The following is a 21,982-nucleotide window of genomic DNA, read 5'->3' as shown; positions in this document are numbered from 1 at the left end:
CGGGTACAGGTTATTATTCGCAGTTGGTAAAACTCGTTCCGGGCGTGTTTTGTTGTTGTGCTCTCGGCTCTGCATCCTATCTTGACTACCCCCCCACCCTCAACTTGTGCTGCGTTCTTCTTCTCCAGGTTCGTCTCCTATGTCCGACTGCCGGAGTCTTTCATCAATTTATCATTGATGTGTGTGTGTGTGTCGGTTTTATACGATTCAGTTTTTTTATTGTTATTTTATTTTTGCAATTCCCCCTTTTTCAATAACCTCCCCTATCCCCCAGTCCCCCTCCTCCGGCACCCTCTTAATTCCTGGAGTGTAGGCTCTTCCCTTTTCGTGCCGCCTCAGCCGTTCCAGCGAACCCCGAGTGGTGGTCCCGAGTGTGCCTCCGACTCACCCCGGACCCCCGGCGAAAACGGACGGGGATTGACGACGAAAACAAACTTCGTTGCAGTTGTCGTCGTCGTCGTCGTGGTCGTCGTCGTCGTCGTCGTCGTCATCATCATCGGAATCCAACTGGTTATTGGGATGCTGCGAAGGTTTATAAACGCCCGCACCACCGTGGAAGAGCGGCTAGTAGTGAACTGGTATCCAAACGCGACGCGATCGAGAGCATCCCCCGAAAAAAAAAAAACAAAAACGGAATTACGACCGGGCAAGATATACATATAAGATATAAGCCGAAACTACCGAAAAACAAAGAGTCCTCAGTGTTGGTTGCTGTTTTGTTGTTGTGCACGGTATGCAAAAGCTGACGAAAGACATTGGAGTGGTTGAGTAGTGGTAGTCAAAGTTGAAATTGTGCAAAACAAAAAAAAAGTAACAAAAATCAAAAGTAAAATAGACGACGAACCCTTAAATGTGAGCATCAATAGGCTGGGGTAGTGTGCTGGTACGGTGTTCAGGATCTGCGTGAGAGCAGTAATTACAAGCAAACTTCCTGGAGCACCTCAGGACTCCATCGCCAAGCGAAAGCTCATGCATCGGCGAACTCGCGCTTGAGGCATCATTCAACCAGGGTAACCAGTGCGAGCGAGTGGCTCACGGGGCTTGTGCGGGGGCTCTTTCCCGGCAGCAGGAGGCAAGTGGTACAAAGGGGAGGTAGTAAAATTTCGCCCATATCAGAGAAGCTGTCGGCAGCGCAGTACCCACACCCGACATTTGGTGACTATGAAAGATCTGGTCGATCTGCCAGCGACGCTTCACCAACTCAACAACCAGCGCCCGATCAAGAGCAAGCGCAACCGATGGAACGTGGCAATATCGGAGTTCGCCCGGCTGACGCATAACCCGATCCGTGCCATCGTCGAGGGGCTGAACATCCAGCCGAATCCGAGCAAGCCGCTGATAGCGCTCTCGATAGGTAAGTGAGGCAGATCCTGGCGCAAACTTCTTCGCACAAACTTCAATACAAAAACAGTATATAGGCCAGAACGCATCTTGCGCAATCGCTCCGCCCCGCTGTCTCCACGGCACGGGGCGCACGCGTTTTGTTCGGCGCGGGCCCGAGGTTCGTCGCTTGCTTTTCGACTAAAGACACAAAAAAAAAGCCCTCAAAAGCCCGCTGTTCAGGTTTGGAATTGGCTTTGGAATTGGATTCTCCCCTTCGACGTATCTCTATGTGCGTTGCCGGATAGTGAAGTTCCTTCTCACCACCCCATCTCCCCCAGCAACGCTCCGTTCGAGCTTGGTTCGAGTTTTCTAGCCGAGTGCGGTATTTGCATAGTGCCCAAACTGCTTTGTCACTGTGCCGCGGTGTCATTTCTTTTTACCTCTCCGCCACCGTCACCCTCACCACCCCCAACCATGGAGACGGCCCACTGCGCCAATCACGTCTACTGCGCCAATCACGCCACATTGCGTGACCGGAGGCGCGCGCGCGAACCAATCGTTGCGCCCGTGCGCGCAGCCAAACAGGTTTTCCCTCCGGGTGCCGCTGGACCCGAAATGGCAGGACCCGGCCCGGAAACACACACGCACATACACACACCTACAAAACAAGAATGTATGTTCGAAAAAGTAAAATCCTGAATTCCTTCCAAACATCAAACGTCTGGAGGGGTCTCGATCGAGATTTGATATGGTTTTTGGTTTGGTCTGCTGGACCTGGCGCCTGGTGTGCCTTGTCTAAATGTCCCCCCCGTCTATTCATTCCACCTTCAACAGCAGTTCTATCCTAGCTAGCAGGAATCCGAAGAATCACACCTTCTTCTAAACGACCATCTCGCGACGAACTGCATCTCCAACAGGTTTTGGTTGATTCTTCTCTCTCACTGACGATTGGGGGAGTCGACGAGCCTTGGGGCCTTTTCAGCTTTATTCGGCAGCTTTGGTGGCTTTCACTTCGCAGCCGCAGCCTGAAATTCTGACATCCCCTCTCTCTCTGTAGCAGCGAAGACGACGGCGACATCATCCAACGACCAAACCGTATCTCACACAATCCAGTTTGGGATTTCGTTCCTCTTTTTTTTTGTTTGGTGGGTGGTTTGGTTGGTCTGGGAGGGGAAGGGGTGGTTTTTAGTCAAATCCAGTTTGCCGTCCTCTTCTTTTCGAGATGTCCCTTGTCTTGGGGCAGTGAGTTTGTTGCGTCGCAACTTCAATTTTGGAGGCTTGCTTTGCCATCGCTCCACCCATTCCCGGACCATTTGCATTGACTTTCGTTTCGTTGTTGTTTTCTTTCCTTTTTTCTTTCCCCGGACAACTGCAACTCCCTTTCGCCAAATCCGCAGGTGATCCGACCACGTTCGGCAACCTCAAACCGTCGCAGGAAACGGTCGACGCGGTCCGGCAAGCGCTCGAGGACGGCAGCGGCAATGGGTACGCGCCGGCGAACGGCCACCTGGAGGCGCGGGAAGCGGTCGCCCGGTACGTGCAGCACCAGGGGCCAGTGACGGCGGCGGACGTGATCCTGTGCAGCGGGTGCAGCAGCGCGCTCGACCTCTGCATCTCGGTGCTGGGCGGGCCGGGCCGGAACATTCTCGTGCCGAAGCCGGGCTTCTCGATCTACCGGACGCTGGCGGAGGGGTTCGGCATCGAGTGCCGGACGTACGATCTGCTGCCGGAGCGCAACTGGGAGGCCGACCTGGTCCAGCTCGAGCAGCTGATCGATGAGCAGACGTGCGCGCTGGTCGTGACGAATCCGGGCAACCCGTGCGGCAGCGTGTTTCCGCGGGCCCACCTGGAGGCGATCGTGGACATTGCCGAGCGGCACTTTGTGCCGATCATTGCGGACGAGATCTACGAGCATTTCGTGTTCCCCGGGCAGGAGTTCCACGCGGTCAGCACGCTGTCGCAGCGCGTCCCGGTGCTGTCGTGCGGCGGGCTGACCAAGCGCTTCCTGGTGCCGGGCTGGCGCATGGGCTGGATCATCGTGCACGACCGGGACGGGGTGTTCGGGGAGGTGCGGCGCGGGCTGGCCAACCTGTCCGTGCGCATCCTCGGCAGCAACACGCTGGTGCAGCGCGCCCTGCCCGCCATCCTGGACAACACGCCGAACGACTTCTTCGACGATCTGGTCGCGACGCTGCATGTAAGTGGTCGGAGTACGGAGGAGCGCTAGTAGGTGGCATCCCCAAAACAATGGTTCCTTCTTTTTTCTTCCGCTTTTCTCCACAGCGCCACGCCGAGCTGGCGTACAAGGGCATCAAGCAGATCCGGGGCCTCAACCCGATCATGCCCGGCGGCGCGATGTACATGATGGTCGGCATCGACGTGGAGCACTTTCCCGAGTTCGAGACGGATCTACGCTTTGTCGAGGCGCTGGTCGCCGAGCAGAGCGTCTTCTGTCTGCCCGGCCAGTGCTTCGAGTACCCGAACTACTTCCGCCTGGTGCTGACCGTGCCGGAGGAGATGATCGTCGAGGCTGTGAAGCGGCTGGAGGAGTTCTGCGAGCAGCACTACAAGCTGGACAACGATCTGCTGCTGCAGCAGCAGAACGGCCTGCTCAACCAGATGACGCAGCTGTGAGCGGGAAATCGAGCGGGAACGGAAATGGGGAGGGGTTGGGTGAGTGAGGGGCGGCAGTTTGATACCGGGCCCGCTCGGTGTAATGCGATCTAACTGTAAGGTATATATCTTTTTTCTATCTTGGGAAATAAAGGTGGATATTTTGTCTCTTTTGTTTTTGTACACCATCTTAGTTGTTTGTTTTTGTTTTTCTGCGCCATACGAAAACCCCGCCTCCAGGAATGGACGTCTGCAGGCTCTTTGTACTCCAACAGTAATATCTTGACCTTGATCATGGCTGAACAACTCCAGGACGTGGTCCTTCGAATTTCCAACGTCTTTCAGGCATTTACATGAATTCTTCACAGGTTCTAGGAGTTCTCAGGATTCCTAGGAGTCTCGTACGTTGTCCTGGTATTATAAACTGATCTTAATTTGAATCTCAATTTGATATTTCACTCTGTTCTTGGTCTTGGCTCGGTTCTTGTCTCTTCCAATGTCTAATTATTCGACTTGTTAGATTTCCGAAAGCCAGCATTGTGACCATGCGCTAGTGATTATCTTCCCACTATACTATCCTGAGTGTATGTCCCTATACATTTCCTGTTCGGATGGCTAGTACGGCGTCTTCAGCAAAGCAACTAAAGAATTCTGCATTTGATTGGTATACCCTTCGAACTTTTAACTTATGATAGGAGTGTATTCTTAGAATGCAATTCCTGTACACCATGGTCTTGAGTATCTAGAGCAGGGGTCTCCACAATACAGCACTTCTCATATTTGAGTTTCTTCATATTACAGTTTTCTCATACATTTAAAAAAAAAGTAAAATTAAATCTTCACAGGTAGCTTTATAAGGCCTCGCAAGGGCCACACTTAGCCAGTGAGTAGAAGTTGGGAGATCTCTTATGTAAAGAATTACCATATGCTTCCGGTAAATAGGTTGCAAGGTTGTTGCAGCCCATGACGCATATCACGCTGGCTCGAAGTAAGCAGAGTTAGCTTATTTGACGATCAGTGAGATTCTCATACTTTTGTCAGCTCATCAGATTTCCAGTAAAGGTGCATAACTTCAAGCGTAAATCCTTGAGCAGGCGTGTTCTTCTATTAAGGGAATTTCTTTTTTTCCTGATAAATGTGTTATCTACGTTACAGGACGATGGAAAGGAGGATATCAAAGTTTCCAGTAATCGTCCACCGCACTGTGTTGCGTAGGTTTGTGTTATTGAATGTTCAACGCTCTTAATTTAGGTTCCCTTCGATAGGAACTATGAGAGATACAGTGTTTCCCATGGTTTGATTGTTTTCTTTGATTAATAGCCTCATTTTAACAAATCCAATCATCTTGGGAAGCAGCAAAAAAAATGTGTGACCAGTTGAAACATATATGGAGCACAGTCAATAAATCATGTTACAATAGCAAGACAAATATTAAGAAAAATCAACACCCGGATGGTCTATTATGGCGCTACCGCATGCAGAGTAGCACATTTCAAGTGTCCAGAATGTCCCCTCCTCTTTAAGACGCGTTACGTAATTCCAGGATGAATCCTTTGCAACAAACAACGGATGAGCGCATGGGACATCCAGTAAAATCTGCTCTGGTCCAGCTTCTAAGGTCCTTGAACTATTTTCTGCGCGCAATTTTGCATGTCAACCAACTATTGGAGGGTAAGGGAGAGAGAGAGAGAGTGAAATCGAAAGAAACCAAAACACAAGTGCGCCCGGAAAAGACGTAACTCGTTCATCCTCGAAAGATTGCAAATTCAAATCAGGGAAATATATTCAATTTCGCTTCTCTTTTTATGTTGTCTGAAAATTAAACTTTATGTGCAATGAGTGCACAGGCCTTTCCAAGAAGGGAACGCTGAAGTAGGTGATATGCCTGAACTCCATTGCGCAGTGAAAGGTTGTTTTATGGGTATTTTTATCCCACGGCGTGCACCGTTCGACTGACCAGAAGAGTTGAAAATAGTGACCGATGCAACAACAACATCTACAACAACAAGCGCGAGTTCTCGATCACGGCCAACCGGCTTTCCAGGTTGGCGCAACATTGTACGGCGGTGTATGTGTGACGGCGCGGATTTACGTAATGCCCAGCGCCCCGATCGATTTGTTTGTTTGTTTGTCCGGGTTGTAGTGATTCATTTCAGCGGATCGCGTCACAAGTGTGCTTTTTTGTTCTTGTTGTTATTGCTTCCTTTGCTTAATTTATTCTACACAACTAACCAACAAATGTATGCTACGAGCTGCTCAGTAGAGCGGCTCAGTAGTTCCCGCGCAGCTTGCGCCAGTACAGCACGAGCGGCAGCAGCGAATCGGTGCGCATCACGCTCGCGTCCGTCAGGTGAAAGCGGGCGAGCCGCAACCGGTGCAGGTACCGCTCGATGCTGACGCAGGGGAGAAAGATGGGCCGAACCGGGCGCGGCACCGTCCGGATCAGCCCCTTGGCCGTCTCGAGATGGCGGAAGGCGACGCTGGCCAGCGCAAACGTCACCTCCTCCACGCCCTTGTCGTCCGGCCGGTTGCGCACCATCCGCTCCTGGTTGACGCCGTGCGCCATCAGCAGCTCCTGCGGGATCGGCACCGCGCTGCGGCGCGTCTGGTACGGCAGCGAGCGGAGCAGGTTCACGATGCCCTGCGCCTTGCCGAGATGGGACGCGGCATGGTCGCAGTGCACGTTGCGCGTGCCGTGCACCTCGAGCAGCAGGTAGAGCACGCTCGCCACCGCCTGCTCCGCGTAGTCCTCCAGCTGCTTCACCGTGACGAAGTGCAGGTTCGAGTTGGCCCGCGCGGTCACCAGCCGCTGCAGGTAGCGCTTGGACAGCTTGTGCTCGCGGACCGCCCGGTGCAGCTCGCGGATGACGGGATGGTCCGGCACGGTGCGGGCGTCCCCGTCCGGCGCCCGGTACAGCCTGGTGACGGTGTCTTCCCAGAACTTGAGCGGCATCACGCCCACATTGCCGGCCGACACCTTCTCGCTCACCTTCGCCACCTCCACGTTGAAGGCGCGCACGGCCAGCGCGCTGCGCCGCTCCGGATTCTTCAGCAGCAGCGTGCAGAGAAAGTTCTCCTTGTCGTGGTTCCTGGCCACCGCGAAACAGGCAAACGTTACACAGAGAGCGCTAAACGCACGGCGATGATTGACTGCTTACCTAACGAGACTGAGGCAGACGTTCTGTGCGCTGGCATCGCTCGACGCCGCACGGCGGACCGTTCCGCTCGAGGCGTATCGAACCGCCCGGCAGCACCACATGGCGGTGGTTTCGATTGAGCAATTCAAAGGCAAAACTATGCAAAGCTAACACGCGGATGCTGCTTCTTTTTCAGTGGCTCATGCTGCTGCCGTGTTGTACCGTTTGCCGGTATTTTTCACTGTTTTTTTTTCTGCACCGCCGAGCACCCCGCGAACCTGTCAAAACATGCGCCCGCATACGGGGTGTTGTTATTGTGTGGAGCAGAAAGTGCGGGAACGGCCGGGAAGGGAAGGAAGTGACAATAACAATAACAAAACCAGATTTTGACAGATGCCCTACGCTGCGCGCTACAGCAACGGCCACATGTGAGAATTCCGAAATCGTTCGCCAGGATTTCATCATCCAAGACAAAATGCAACCACGCTTATCCGATGCGCTCTTTCCAGTGTCTTTGGTTGCTCATTCTTTCATTCGTTCATTTTTTTTATAATTAAATTCCAAATTCCCCAGAATCGCTGGCGACACCGCAAAATGACGAAGAATTTCATCATACAGCCCCCTGCTGCACCGTGCAGCCTTTGCATATCGCTAATCCTAGCCGAATTGATAAATACATTACTTTTTTTTATCTTGGGTTGTCGTCTTTCCGTTTATCGATGCATCTGATTCTTAGAATGCATCATATCCCAGTTCCTTATCCTTGTACGAATGCAAATCCGTTCAAGTTATATCTAATGAGTAGAATAAAGGGCTCTGATTACGATGCAGAAATGCAACAAAATCGACCTCAAAGTAAATGTGGTTTAAAATCCATGTTTAAAGCAGTAAATCGTGCTTCTGTAGAATTAGATATGTATCATCAGTTCTTCAAAAACCTCTTAACTTTCTGAGCGTGAGGGTCATCACTTTACAAATTCTACTAAATTTCTTACACTATTTCCTACACTTAATTCCTACGTTGCACACTTACTACCGACAATGGTTTGTCGACTGGAACTGGAATTGTATCTGTTCCAGACCTAGATCAGGTCCATATATCGTTCCGAATCCAAATCCAGAACTCCTGGTACTGCTCCTGAAAATAAATGAAATTGGAAGCTATTTCTGGATCAGTATGGGTTCATGGTCGGTTCCAAGACCAGTATCAGCTCCTGTACCGGTATGGCTTCATGATCTGTTCCTGGACCGGTATGACTTCATGATCAGTTCCAGAACCAGCATACGTTCATAATAGGTTCCATGAGCAGACATGGGTTTATGGCAGGTTCCCGGACCGAAATGAGTTCATGATAGGTTCCAGGACAAGTATGAGTTTCTGACAGGTTCCAGCAACAGTATGAAATCATGATCGGTTCCAAGACAAGTATGGGTTCATGATAGGTTCCAGGACCCGTGTGTGTTCATTGTAGGTTCCAGAACCGGTATGGATTCAATATCAGCTCCGGCACCGGTATGGGTTCATGATAGGTTCCAGGACCGATATGGCTTCACGATCTGTTCCAGTGTCGGTTTATGATAGGTTCTAGCACCAGTACGGGTTCATGTTAGGCTCTAAGGTCGGCATAGATTTGGTATCATTTCCAGTACCGGTATGAGTTAATGATAGGTTCCAGTGCCGACATGATCAGTTCTTGGGCCTGTATGACCAGTATTGTTTCCTGAACCAGTTTGGGTTCAGTGTCCGTTCCTGAATCGGCATAGGTTCAGTAACCAGGCTCAGGACCGGCATTAGGTCATGAGCAGTTCTTGAACCATGTATTGGTAATGTGTTGCCGTCAGGACTAGTATGAGTTTGATTTTGGTTTTAGGTCTCTTAAGGGGTTGCCGTAAGTACCTCATTTTAATTGGGTTTCGAGACCATTGTTTTCAGCGTAATCCTTACATTACAGGGGATCTTTGAAATTTAGTTGCGTAGTCCTGTCACTTAGCCAAAGTAACTAGATGGAGCCAAAACGAAATCGTCAAGACAGCCGCAAAAATCCTATCAAGAATATGCCATTCCCAAAATCTCTTTTCGAAAGCCTCATAGATAACCATAAATAGGTAACTTTAATATCTTGACTGCTTCAATTTCCGTTCTTTAATCAATCTTCTATAATTCCTACTCTGTATACCAAAAATTCGCAAACGAAACATTGCTACTTTCGTTCCACAATTATACGTACAGTGAAGTCTATCCAATGTTCAAAAGTCCGCCCACTTAGAGAGATGTTGATTTTTGAATATTGATTGAATATGCGCCTTGGGAGACACATTCATCTTGAAGAAACTGAAAACACTTTATGGAATAAGAAGGGACACTGTTGGAAATGTCCATCATATGGGAACAATTTCTTTTCAAGTGACTACATCTTAGCGAGGTATCATCGTATTAATGTAATTATCGTTGTACCATAGTTTGAAAATAAGCTGCAAACAGAACTAACACGCTCGTAGAAGCAAGGGAATAAATTCGAGACAAAATGGACTTGATTTCTCTGCCAAGTACAACCCCTTCACCAGAATTGCGATAGGTGACTTAACTACACTTTTCGACAGAAAGATAAACCCATTTTTCGTAGAAATGTGTATCCAACCGTATGTGTATCGCTACATCCACAAATCCCGCCACTGCAACCGTCTTATCAATGCAACGGGTCTTATCGTTTCTCAAAAACCGCTCCCAAAAATAGGCAAACAAAACGCAGAACTAGTAAGTTAATAGATAGACAGTTTTACTTCTGCAAGATTAGCAAACGCTATACACACAATCAATGGAAGCGGCCAGTCGCCGCTCCGTCACGATGAAATGCCCGTCTCTGTCTCTCTCTCTCTCTCTCTCTCTCGCTTTCTCTAAGCCTCACTGCTGGCCGGCTCGGTGCCGCCGGCCCCAACCGCCGCCGGATGCTTGCGGTTCGGGTCGTCCGGTTTCATGGCCGGGAAGAGCAGCACCTCCTTGATGTTGTTCGAGTCGGTCAGGAACATGGTGAGCCGATCGATGCCCATGCCCCAGCCGCCGGTCGGCGGCAGGCCGTACTCGAGCGCGGTGCAGAAGTTTTCGTCCACCAGCTGGGCCTCGTCGTCGCCGGCCGCCTTGTCCGCGGCCTGCTGCTCGAACCGCTCCCGCTGCACGGCCGGATCGTTCAGCTCGGTGTACGCGTTGCACACCTCCTTGCGCATCACGAACAGCTCGAACCGCTCGGTCAGGCCGGTCGCGCTGCGATGGTACTTCGCGAGCGGGCTCATGATCTGCGGATGGTCGCAGATGAACGTCGGGTTGATGCACGTCTCCTCCAGGAACTCGCCCACCAGCTTGTCGAGCAGGCGGGCGGCCGTGCGCGGCGGCTTGCACTCGACCTCGTGCTTCACGCACAGCGCGTCCAGAAACTGGACCGCCTCGGGCGTGTGCAGCTGGTCCGCCGCCGGGAACTTTACCTTCAGCGCCTCCTCCAGCGAGCTGATCATCGAGATGCGCCGGAACGGGGGCGTAAAGTCGATCTCGTACTCCTCGCCCTCCGGCCCGTCCGGATGGTACTTGACCTTGTACGAGCCGTGGATCGCGTGCACCATGCCCGAGAGCAGCTGCTGCGTGATGTCGATGATGTCGTTGTAGTCCGCGTACGCCATGTAGAACTCGCACGTGGTAAACTCGGGATTGTGCGTCAGGTCGATGCCCTCGTTGCGGAACTGGCGCCCGATCTCGTACACCCGGTCGAGCCCGCCGACCGTCAGCATCTTCAGGTACAGCTCGGGCGCGATGCGCAGAAACAGATCCATGTTCAGGTCGTTGTGGTGCGTGATGAACGGCTTGGCCGTCGCGCCGCCCGGTATCATGTTCATCATCGGCGTCTCCACCTCGAGGAAGCCGAGGTTGTCGAAGAACCGGCGCACGTAGCTGATGATGAGCGCGCGCGTCACGAAGATGTTGCGCACGTTGTTGTTCAGTATCAGGTCGAGGTAGCGCTGCCGGAACCGCGTCTCCTTGTCCTTCAGCCCGTAGTGCAGGTGGGGCAGCATGTGCAGGCACGGCGACAGCAGCTTGATGCGGCGCGCCATCGCCGACAGCTCGCCCTTCTTCGTCTTGCCCGGCACGCCGGTCACGCCGATGATGTCGCCGCGCCGCAGCCGGGCCGTCTCCTCGAAGAACAGCTGCTCGCTCTCGTACGCCTTCGCGTTCGCCATCACCTGCAGCTTCAGGCCCTCGCCGCGCAGGTCGAAAAAGATCAGCTTGACGCCGGACTCGCGGATCGCGTGCACCCGGCCCGCCACGCTCACCGTCACATCGTCGAGCGTCTCGCCGTCCTGCAGCCCGCTGTACCGCTCGATGAACTCGCCGAGCGAGACGGTCACGTTGAACTTGTGCGGGTACGGGTGCGTGTCCGGGCTCTTCTTCAGCTCGGCGACGGCCGCACTGCGCAGCTTGAAGTACTCGTTCGGCGAAATCTTGTCCAGGTTCTCCTTGGCCGGCTGCTTCTTGTCCACCTGCTCGCCATCGGCGGCCTGGGCGGCCGCGGCCGCGCTCTTTTCCTGCTTTTCCTTTTCCTTCGCTTCGGCTTTGAGCCGGCGCTTCAGCTCACTGAGAGGCAATGAAAAAAAACAGAGCAAACATTAGTCCGAAACCGGTGCCTGGTTGGGTCATACTTTTAAGGGGAGGGGGATGGTGGGCCCACTAATCTAATTGGATCGCTACAAGCTAGAGACACAGCAAGGAAACAGAAAGAAAGGGATTTTCCCTCCCCGGGAATGGGAAGTGTACATTTTCTGTCGCTTCGATTTCCATCGCACCGTCTCGGTGGTGCCGAGCGGCGTCTGCACGGTGGACGGCAGTAATGCCGGCAGTGGTGGGGCCGCCGCCAGCCGGCTGCCCTGGTGCACCGTCCACGCCGTCACACCGGCTCGCCGTACCAGCTGCCGCACCGTCGCCAGCAGCATCTTTTCGCAACACACACACGCACACGAGGCGTACACGTCCGCACGACCGGTGACCGGTGGAGGGAGAGGGTGCCGCGCGCCACGGCTACGGCGAGAAGGCAAGAAAAAGAAAAGAAAGCAGAGAGAAAGAGATTCGTTCCCACTTACTTCTTGGATAGCTTTTCTTCGCCCTGCTTTGCGTCAGCCATTGTTCTGTTATATTTTTTTTTTCTATGGAGGTGATGCAGTGGCAGCAGAACTTTAATTTACCGTTTCGGTTGCCTTTCTTCCTGCTTTCCGCCGGATGCCGATATTTATATATGTGGCAGCCTTCCCTTTTTTTTTGCTCTTTCTCGTTCCCAGAAAGCACTATCGTAGATTTACCATGCGACCATGCCAGACGGACTGACGTACACGTGTATGTGTGCGTGTGTTGGTATTTCGTTTATTTTTGACGCACACACCAGGTGGATGCGGCGTTGTGCACCAGCTAGGTAGGCGCGGCAACCAAGGGGAGTGATAGAGAAGGAGCAACAATGCAGCCGCACGTGGAGTAAGATAGAGCGGGACAGAAAACAGGGTTCGTACTTCCTTCACGCGACGATGACACAATTGCACGTTTTGCTGTCATTTGTTCGACCACTCGGCCAGTTGAGCGGTGTGCACGGGAGGTACTGCCAAGGTTAATACATGTTCTATACAGGCTCAGAGACCCGAAAAACAAAATTCTAATATACCGGTATTGTACCGACCGACTCAACTGGTCTACGCACATTCACGTCTACGAAAAAAGGCGAAATCCTTTTGAAAAATGCATTCTGATTTTTGTCATTTTTTCGAGAACAATATATTTGGAATTAAAAACTAAGATGCTTCACCGAGCGCGAGCGCTTTGTGTATTTGAGGCCTAACTGATTTAGGCCCGTTTATCGAAAGATCGTTCCGATATACCAAGACCCAAGCGCCACAGGTTAAGCTTAAACGACTGGAAAATTGAATATCCATAGAAAAAAAATGAAAGCTCCACAGCTTCATTGGTTTGATCTATAGATGGCGTATTAAAACTGATTATTATATTGCTATCCTTTTCTTGCAATGTGTTTCGGCAAGTTTCATCTTATCATGACCTATATAGCCTTCTAACTTTCCGAGCAAAAATCTATATGAATGGTCGTGTGGTCAAATACGTGGGTATCAACACCAACGACCATTACTCAAATCTCACTTGTTTCAGTGCTGGTGGTTTCCATTGGAGTTTAGTATTTAAACAATTGTATCGCCGTTCTAGTTCTAGCGATGCATAACTACAATGCGAAACCATACAACAGTACAGAGGAAATGAGAAAGCTCTCCTCCAAGCGATGAAGCTCAACTGGTTGGGGTATCCCACCAACAGAGAGCGCCACCAGCTTTTTCGCTATTTTTAGAATGCATGAGTCGTTTGCCGTCTGCTAAACGAAGTCTTTTATATTCCGTTTAGGTAGATAACTTGAGTCGTTTAGAAGCCGTTTAGTGGTCGTTTAGTGGATTTGTGGCACTTGGGGAGCCACAACTCCATTAACTGACCATTAAACGTAATTTAGGTTTGATAACTTAAGGTTTAGATTTGATTACCATTTTTAGGGGGAAATCATTTATTCCATTTTGATGTTTTGTTTCCTTGATGTCAAAAATGATTGATGTCGAAAAAAACAAAATTGTTTGATTCTGACGCATGCGTTTTCAAACTTTCACTCGCAGTAGGTGTCAAATTGCATATATTTTCAAAAAACAAATGCTCGCCCGAAAGAGTGATTGCCACTACCCAAGAGCCATAAATCCACTAAACAATCACTAAACGGTTTATAAACGACTCAAGCTCTCAACCTAAACGAAATATAAAAAAACTTCGTTTAGCAGACAGCAAACGACTGATGCATTCTAAAAATAGCAAAAAAAAAACTGGTGGCGCCATCTGTTGGTGATTAGTGACACAATGGAGATTCCTCGCTTGGAGAGTTTTCTCATTGACTCTATACTGTTGTATGATTTCTCATTGAAGTTATGCATCGCTCGAACTAGAACGGCGATACGATTGTTTAGGCTAATTTGGAAGCTATAGCGATGCTTAATTTCAATTAGAAGCTCTGCACCAGTACAAAGAGAATATGAAAGCTTTCAAATCGTTGAGGTGACTCTACAAAATCTTACAACAGATGGCGCCACCATTTTTTTGGAGTTGCCATTTTTTGCTCCAGTCGTTTACCGTCATGTACAGTCTTGCAAGTCCTGAAAATAGTTGCCAACGAAAACACTTAAAAAGCATTAACGATGTTTAATTTAAAAAAAATAGCCCGAACCTACACATAAATGAGCCTTTTAAAAGAACATGTGTACTGTTGTTGGTATAAATTTAGCACCCCGATTGTGCTACGAGCCAGCAGCGGAGAGAAATAGAAGAAAATGCCATCGATGGATCATTATTGCAGAAACATTGTGGAAAAAACACAACATGAACTTCGCTACCTGGGAACTGGCCTCCGCGTATGTATAAACCTTTGCCTTGTGTGTTGTCAAAATCGGCGGTCTCGCTCTGCCGTCTGCCCTGTCCCGTTTGCGCTCCCGGGCTTGGAAAATATTTTCTGTTTGTTTAGGTGGGCACGGGTGCGCTGCTGCTGGGTGGTCTTTTTTCCGTGTGCAGGAATTTCGAGGAAAAGCATCGACTCAGCGACCGAGAGGGGGGAAAAAACGGCACCAGCCTGCATTTTCTCAGCTCTGACTCGATGGTGGGATAAAAGGGAAAACAACTGCTTTTCACTGCCAGAAAGATTACCCTGGCTTCCGAAACAATCTCAACCGTGCTTTTGGCAACCATGTCGCTGGTCGTTTGAGGTAATTTAAACACAGGAAAAGGGCGTATATTTTTTTCTGCTTCGTAGCGTGTGGTTGTAATTCCAACTGTGTTTCATTTCAGCTTGCCTCGCACTGTACTGGCCAACTAGCAACCGGCACGCGAATGGATTTCTCAGAAGCGCTTAAAATTCCTATTGGAAAATCACACGCCCCACTGCCTGGGGGTGGCATCGTGAATGGTGGAGCTCCGGGCAGCAGTGCCGGTGGGGGTGGTGTTGGTGGCGGCGGCGGCGGTGGTGGCAGTGTACACCTTCCGGACCAGCAGGGAGCCGGGTACGTGACGGAGAAGCTGTACATGCTGCTCCAGCTCTACCTGCAGAACAAGGGCTGGAACCCGTCGGTCGAGCTGCTGCAGTGCTTTGCCGAGCTGAAGGACACGCCGGTGCTGCCCAGCGCGGCCTACCTGCAGGCGCTGGCGAGCCGCGTCGCGCTGGACAACCAGGGCCGGCTGGTGCTGCGCGAGTCCGGCAAGATCGTGCTGCCGTACGAGCACTTCGCGAACGCGGTCATGCTGAAGCACATGTCCGGGCCGCACGGGCTGCACCTGAGCATCGAGGCGACGGTCCGGGCCGTGATGGACTCGTACACGATCGGGCGCGACTGCTTCGGGATGGAGAAGGAGTTCATCGTGGAGGTGGTCCAGTCCTGCCCGAGCCCGGCCTGCCGCTACTACAAGGGCCAGCTGGGCGTCGGGTCGTACATCGATCCGACCGCGTTCGGCGCCACCAGCGGCGCCACTGCCAGCTCGAGCGGTGCAGGAGCCGGCGGTGGGGGAGGAGCAGGAGGAGGAGGAGGAGGGGGTGGAGTAGCACCACAGCCAACGCTACCGCCGCCGCCGCCACCGCCGCCAGCACCCGGGCACCTGAGCTCGGCGGAGTATTTGACGCATCTGCAGCAGCAGCTCGGCCAGCAGAGTGCCGGTCTGTTCGAGTTGGGAGTGGGCGAGCGCGATCCGGCCAAGGCGCTGCTCGGGCAGGCGGCGAAGCACGCCAAGGCGACCGCATCGCCCCAGCACCAGCAGCCGCACATGAGCGCCGCACTGTTTCAGCAGCAGCAGCAGCAGCAGCAGCAGAGTCGTGCCATCGTACAGCCGAAAGCTCCGCCACCGTTCGACGGGTTCAGCAATCTGTCCGCGTTCGACAAGCAGCGGATGCTGCAGCATCTCCAGGACAAACAGAAGCATTTCGAGGCGGGCCACGTGGCTCCGTCGCACGTGGTCGGCACGGGCGTGCACGGTGCGTCCGTTATGAGCAAGCAGCAGCAGCAGCAACAGCAGCAGCAACAACAGGCAGCGACACTGCTGCACCAGCACCAAACACAGGCCCTTCAGTCGTCGGCGGTGCCGCATCACCATCTACATCATCCCTCGCAGCAGCAACAAGCGCAACAGCCACCGTCGCAACTACCACCATCGGTGGTATCCTCCCAGCAGCAGCAGCAGCAGCAGCAACACGCCCCGCCACCAACCATGGTGGGACCACTGATGCCGCCGATGATGAGCCAACCGCAGCAGCAGCAGCAGCAGCAGCAACAGCAACAGCAGCAGCTGGCCATGCAAGCTCACCTGAGCCAGCCACCGCTGCAGACGGTCAACATGGACACCGGGCACAAGCTGTCCGACTACATGCGCGGTGCCGTCGATCCGCACGAGTGCGTGTCGGCGGCCAGCAGCGAGCTGCTCGCGCTGCACAGCGGCGCCTGGAACCAGGACCGGGGCGCCGGCGACGGTGCCGCCATCAGCCAGGACAAGATCATACGCGCGTTCAGCGAGCTGATGCGCAACATCGCCAAGATGAAGACGTTCATCCGGCCGAGCATGTGCAAACCGTACGGCAAGCAGTCGGAAAGCTTGCAGAAAAGTAAGAAGTAGCACGCAATCGAACCGAAACGGCAGCTAACGCTTGTCTTGTTTCTCTCTCTCTCTCTCTCTCTCCTCTCTCTCTCTCTCTCTCTCTCTTTCCTTTTTTCAGCACTGTTCGACACCATACAGCTGCTGCAGATGCTGCGCAACTGTCTGCCGGCACCGCACATACCCGTCTCCTCCTGGAAGGGTACCGATGGGACCGGCGGCGGTGCCGAGACGGCATTAAACTGAAGCGCAGAAGTACGAGCCTGCCCCCCCCCCCCCCCCCCCCCCAAAAACCACCACCTTCTCATTATAAATGTTTAAGCCATAACTTCACTAGAGTAGCGGTTAGAAGAGAAAAAAAACCCCTTAAAGAAACTGCTTAACACGGCCACAGGGCTACAGGTTGATGCTGTTAAAGGGGACGGAAAGTTCAAAAGGAGGCCCATTTTATTGCCTCTCTCTTTCTCTCTCTCTCTCTCTCGAAGAGCTAGAAGCAATTTAAATTCGCCAAAATTCAAAACGCGCGCACAAACGTTTATGAACAGCACAACGCCCCCCCTCTTCTCGAATGAGATTTCGGACCGGTTGTAAACAAAATTTCCCTCCTTAAAGGCTTTTATCACGCGGCCGTTTCTAATCTCGCTGCAATATGCTTCCCAGCCCCGGTACGACTAATTCGGCCACCTGGTAGGCCTGGCCCTCATTAACTATATTATTAAGATCATTCAATTATCTAGTCTTTGAAATGTGACCCACCACAGGTCGGTGAGGTGCAAACGATTGCCAAAGAGTATGGAGCGCGAAAGCGCCACACACACACACACACACGGACACGGACACGGACACAAACTCCTCTGCTTAGCGGGTAATGTGTTTATACACAACTCCAGCCATCCCTCTTCCTTAGCTTTAGTAAGATAAGCGTCTTTAGCTACCTTAGCGTAAGAAAGCGCCACTGGGCGAAAAGGAGGCGAGAGAGAGAAAGAAAAAAAGAAAGAGAGAGAGAGAGAGAACATGCAATCGAAAAGCTAGTGAAAATTGTCGGGCCAGTTTAGGGAAGAAGCATGGCAAGGATGCGAATTGGCACCGATAAAGGCACGTCTGCCATCTTCCGGACACTAATGTGATTATCCCTGCGCCTCTCTCGCTCTCTCTCTCTTGAAGCCTCTCGGCCTGTTCATGTGCAATACACACACACACACACAATTACTTTACTAACATTATGCCATAATCTCTTCTTGTGAGGGTGGCTCGACCGGCTGCGCCCGCGCCCTACTTGCTCATGTGTGATGATTACAGTAAAAATAAACTACTAATTGAAATTCAACATTTAAACACTAATTTGCTTCACTTTGGCGCTTTTTCATAGCATTTTTTTTTTCTATTTTCAAATCAGTCTCTAAACTGACGCAACGTTCGATTCCTTATGTTATTCTATGATGTGCGTTGCTGTTGGTGCTACTGTTTATCTTATTAATTTATTTTTTATACATACAATTATGAGTCCACTGAACGTTGATTGAACTGATAAAATTCGTACAAACAAATGATGTTGATATTCTCATGAAAGTCGAAAGGTTCAAACATGCTGTTCATTACGCCGGACATTGCCGTTATTGGCTCGAAAGAACCGTCTCTCGTAATTTTAAAAATGGATCCTAGGCTTCAGTTTGACCATCTATTGATCCCTTCGTAGTGTTGCGTGCAACAAAGCTTGTCGTCAAGTATTACACCAGGATCATCAGGATTATTGCAGAACTGCGTTGTAAGGCTTGTCCAGCGATGACATGGTTCCTTATAAGATTCCTTATAAGAGAGATGCGTGCACGAGAAAACGACACAGTTTTCAACGCAAAGACTTAACGCATTACGATTACACCACACATTGAACGATTCTAATGTCGCCTGAAGGTTTGCTGATTCATTTACGGGAAACTACATTTTGATCTCGTCTGCATACATTAAAAATTTGACATTATGCAAGGCAAGACACTATGTTTATGGCGGCTGTTGTGCTGTACTATCTCTGATTTGGACCGGGAATCTCGGCAACCCTTAATCCTATTCCAGGCACCCGGCTAAACCGATTAAAAGGTATCCAATTGGCTTGAAAGTTTGAATATTTGTGTAAAGCACAGTTGTCTGTTGTCTCTGAAAATTTTCATTAAATGAAATAAGCGTTTCGGACACTCCTGAGGTAGGCCAACGCCGCAAAGCGGTTGTAACGCCGGATAAGTAAGTAATTGTAGATCTTGAAAATTTGTTTTTCTAATGACAAATTATTTATGCTGGGAAGGAGCTGTTACATGCAGCATGCGCTCCAAAAACCAATTGCTACATGGACAGCACCATTCGTTGGTGAAATGTCTATCAACTATCTTTCGCTAACGTGTTTTTCCTTTCTATTGCACATTTTTCTGGCTCCATTTGCCATTGCTTTTTATCGATTGAGCGAAATGCGTTGAAATAAGCTTATTTAAATGCACTACTTTCGAATGTAAAACTAGCAAGTGAGTAAAACCAACATGGCATTTACTGCAACGTCAGAGAAGGACACATTTGTTTATAATCCTGCTAAAAGAATTTAAACTATTTTAACTTTCCATCGCTCAGATACGCAATGTACCGAGACTTATAAAGGCTATTAAAAATATTAAGAAGAAAAAACCTGATTCTGTACAATTCAACCAGCAAAACTGTTCAACCGCTCTGCTCGGCGGTTGCCTGGCAGTCCTCCGCATTGCCACTCTCCGGCGCTTTCGCACCATGCTCCGTGGCCACCGGCACCGTTTTCGGCGTGACGCCCTTGCGGGCCGGCAGCACGTCCAGCAGCGTCTGCTGCCACTCCTTGCCCATGTGCACGTTCAGCAGTATCTCGAACACCTGGTTGATCGTGAGGATGGTGCGCGTCTTGATCACCAGATGCTCGGCGAGCGGCAACCGGGCATGCCGGATGCCGTGCTGCTGCGCCAGCTGGTAGCAGTGGCCCTTGTGCTGGTTGTGATCGACCAGCCCGCCGATCACGTACACGCAACCCTCCTCGAGCCGCTCGAGCACGTGCTCCGACTCGCTGGTCAGGTAGACGATGCGGGACGGCTTGAACAGCTGCATAAAGTGCTCGCTGCTGAACCGCACGTCCCAGTGCCGGTAGCCATCGTTGCGGGCGAGATGCCGCTCGACCGCACCGCCCGGCTCGATCCCGACGAAATGCAGCGGCACCGGGCGGGCCGAGCGCCGGTTCAGCGTGTACATGCGCAGCAGCTGCTTCACGCACTTGGCCACATCCTTGTCGATCATCAGCTGGTCGAAGCTCAGGTCGACGGCGACCTCGATCGTCGCCTCGGCGTAGCTCACCTTTCGCCGCTTCAGCTCCTTCCGGCTCGGCCCGGTGCGCACCGGCAGCCCCTGCTGGATCGCTTCCAGCCGCTTCGCCTTCATCTTTTCCTTCTCCTTCAGGCGCTTTTCCTTTTTCCGCTGCTCCCAGTTCTCTAGCTTGAGCAGCTTTTTGCGCTGCCGCTTGGAGAGGGTGCCGTTTGCTTTGTCCGGTTCGTCGCTTCGGTCGGCTTCCGGTGGGACTTCGAGTGTGGATTGATTTTGCGCCACTTCCGGCACGGTCGGGATCTTGTCCGGCTCGGGTACTATCGGGCACTGCTCATCTTTTGGACAGTCTGTCTCCATCGTCGTGGTATCCTGCCGGATGACGGGTTCATCCCTAACAGTGTTAGTTAAACTTTCTTCCATTCTGTGGGCCTTTGTCTTTTGTCGTTACAGAGCTTGTTTTGTTGCTAATGTGGCCATACACATCATCCTATCATCCAGCGTCAATAGGCGATATCATAAAGGGAAAGAACAGAATAGAATAACTTAATAAAACATCCTCAAACACGAATGCTTCTTCTTCTTTGGCACAACAACCGCTGTCGGTCAAGGCCTGCCTGTACCCACTAGTGAAGTGAGCTTGGCTTTCAGTGACTTATTGTTACCATAGCAGGATAGTCAGTCCTGTGTATGGGGGCACGGTCTATTCGGGACAAACCCGAATTACCGTTGTTTAAACCCATTCAAACCCAATCGACACCCTTCTTCGGTTCAGATATTTAAGTCCTGCCCTTGTACCTGTCCTGCCTCTACCCTGAGACCGTTTGTTGTACCCCAGATCCGTTATTTGAATTATTCTGACTTTTTGTTACAGCTTAAATCCCGCGTTTGGTCTAGTGCTGGGAGCTCGGAACCGGGCCTACCTAATTCCGATTCCATGTTCGGAATCAATTTCGCAGCCGATTCCGAGTCCGGAGCCGATTCCGCGTCCGGAGCCGATTCCGATGCTGGAATCGATTCCGATTCCGGAGTTGACTGCGGAGCCGATTCCGGAATCAGAATAGTATTAAATGTTGATGCTTTGTGGCTATCAATAGGATCGAAACGTCTCTTCTTATGGAGATGCCTAAAACGACTCCGATTTCGAAGCCAAATCCGATTTTGGAACCAATTCCAATTTGATTCCAGAAACCCTCGGAGCGAGCCAAAATCGATTCCGAGGAAAACTTCATTTTTCCCATCACTAGTTTGTTGAATAACGTTCGTCCTAAAACCCGTACCTGTAGTACGTGCGAAACAGGTACCGATTTCCTTTGGCAGTATTGGGTCTCGTTCGTTTCGCTGGCCCTGTGCGGCGCAGGCAGCTACAAAATTACACACGTGCTGCAAATGCAAAAGAAATTGAGAAATAAAACCGATCAAAAATCAAGAATGCGACCTGAAGCAACAGTTAAACATTACCACGCGGCCAGCCTCTGGGAAAGGGTTCGGGATGAAGTTTATGTTTACGGCGCTCGTTCTCGCCGCTGTACCGATTGTTAGGGCGCCTTAGAGTTAGATGTTGCCGTAAGCAAAGTAAGAGCAAGCAAGGAAACAACGGATTCCGGACACAAAATCGGTGCCCTAGCGTTGAGGGCAAAAATGCGTTCCGGCTTGTTTAGCAATAACAAACACCGGTATTGACTTATTGCGGCCGTGCTGTATTTGACAGCGAACAGATGACAGCTGATCTCGGTTCGGCACTGTTCGCTAGGGTTCGACACTGTTCTCTGTCGCAAAGAAAATATCGCTGAACAAAATGAACCGAAGTGTTAACTGTTTATATTGACGCAAAAAAGTGGAAGATTTAGAGAAAGGGTTTAGAATAATTTTTAATAAGACAGCTTGGAAAATAGTT

At 51.1% G+C, this 21,982-nt stretch overlaps 5 protein-coding genes across 6 annotated transcripts; 2 read left to right on the top strand and 3 right to left on the bottom strand.

Moving 5' to 3' along the window:
- Positions 1–550: 550 nt before the first annotated feature.
- Positions 551–4,119, top strand: LOC121599030 (tyrosine aminotransferase). The gene is made up of 3 exons (XM_041926506.1): positions 551–1,354; positions 2,721–3,520; positions 3,607–4,119. The coding sequence occupies exons 1-3, from the start codon at positions 1,162–1,164 to the stop codon at positions 3,955–3,957; spliced, it is 1,344 nt and encodes a 447-aa protein (XP_041782440.1). The 5' UTR covers positions 551–1,161; the 3' UTR covers positions 3,958–4,119.
- Positions 4,120–4,630: 511 nt separating this feature from the next.
- LOC121596732 (NADH dehydrogenase (ubiquinone) complex I, assembly factor 6 homolog) lies at positions 4,631–7,403 on the bottom strand. The gene is made up of 2 exons (XM_041921933.1): positions 7,095–7,403; positions 4,631–7,025 (listed from the first exon to the last, which is right to left on the bottom strand). Exons 1-2 carry the CDS (start codon positions 7,193–7,195, stop codon positions 6,206–6,208), a joined length of 921 nt encoding a protein of 306 aa, XP_041777867.1. The 5' UTR covers positions 7,196–7,403; the 3' UTR covers positions 4,631–6,205.
- Positions 7,404–9,829: 2,426 nt separating this feature from the next.
- LOC121594918 (lysine--tRNA ligase-like) lies at positions 9,830–12,539 on the bottom strand. 2 transcript variants are annotated; one of them, XM_041918749.1, is made up of 3 exons: positions 12,297–12,539; positions 11,872–12,132; positions 9,830–11,691 (listed from the first exon to the last, which is right to left on the bottom strand). In XM_041918749.1, the coding sequence occupies exons 2-3, from the start codon at positions 12,045–12,047 to the stop codon at positions 9,969–9,971; spliced, it is 1,899 nt and encodes a 632-aa protein (XP_041774683.1). In that variant the 5' UTR covers positions 12,048–12,132; positions 12,297–12,539; the 3' UTR covers positions 9,830–9,968. The 2 variants fall into 2 exon arrangements, with proteins under 2 accessions (XP_041774683.1, XP_041774692.1); XM_041918758.1 differs by lacking the exon at positions 11,872–12,132 and having other exon boundaries at positions 12,195–12,534.
- A 2,077-nt stretch (positions 12,540–14,616) lies between these two features.
- LOC121598274 lies at positions 14,617–17,045 on the top strand. The gene is made up of 3 exons (XM_041924883.1): positions 14,617–14,897; positions 14,980–16,777; positions 16,889–17,045. The coding sequence occupies exons 2-3, from the start codon at positions 15,022–15,024 to the stop codon at positions 17,011–17,013; spliced, it is 1,881 nt and encodes a 626-aa protein (XP_041780817.1). The 5' UTR covers positions 14,617–14,897; positions 14,980–15,021; the 3' UTR covers positions 17,014–17,045.
- A 1,236-nt stretch (positions 17,046–18,281) lies between these two features.
- On the bottom strand, positions 18,282–21,754 carry LOC121598282 (tRNA methyltransferase 10 homolog A). The gene is made up of 3 exons (XM_041924897.1): positions 21,547–21,754; positions 21,366–21,468; positions 18,282–20,575 (listed from the first exon to the last, which is right to left on the bottom strand). Exon 3 carries the CDS (start codon positions 20,506–20,508, stop codon positions 19,468–19,470), a length of 1,041 nt encoding a protein of 346 aa, XP_041780831.1. The 5' UTR covers positions 20,509–20,575; positions 21,366–21,468; positions 21,547–21,754; the 3' UTR covers positions 18,282–19,467.
- Positions 21,755–21,982: the final 228 nt, after the last annotated feature.

Source organism: Anopheles merus, chromosome X (genome assembly GCF_017562075.2).
Source record: "Anopheles merus strain MAF chromosome X, AmerM5.1, whole genome shotgun sequence".
Taxonomy (NCBI): Eukaryota; Metazoa; Arthropoda; class Insecta; order Diptera; family Culicidae; genus Anopheles; species Anopheles merus.
The sequence above is the reverse complement of the archived record's forward strand: the minus strand, read 5'-3'. Positions and strand labels throughout refer to the sequence as shown.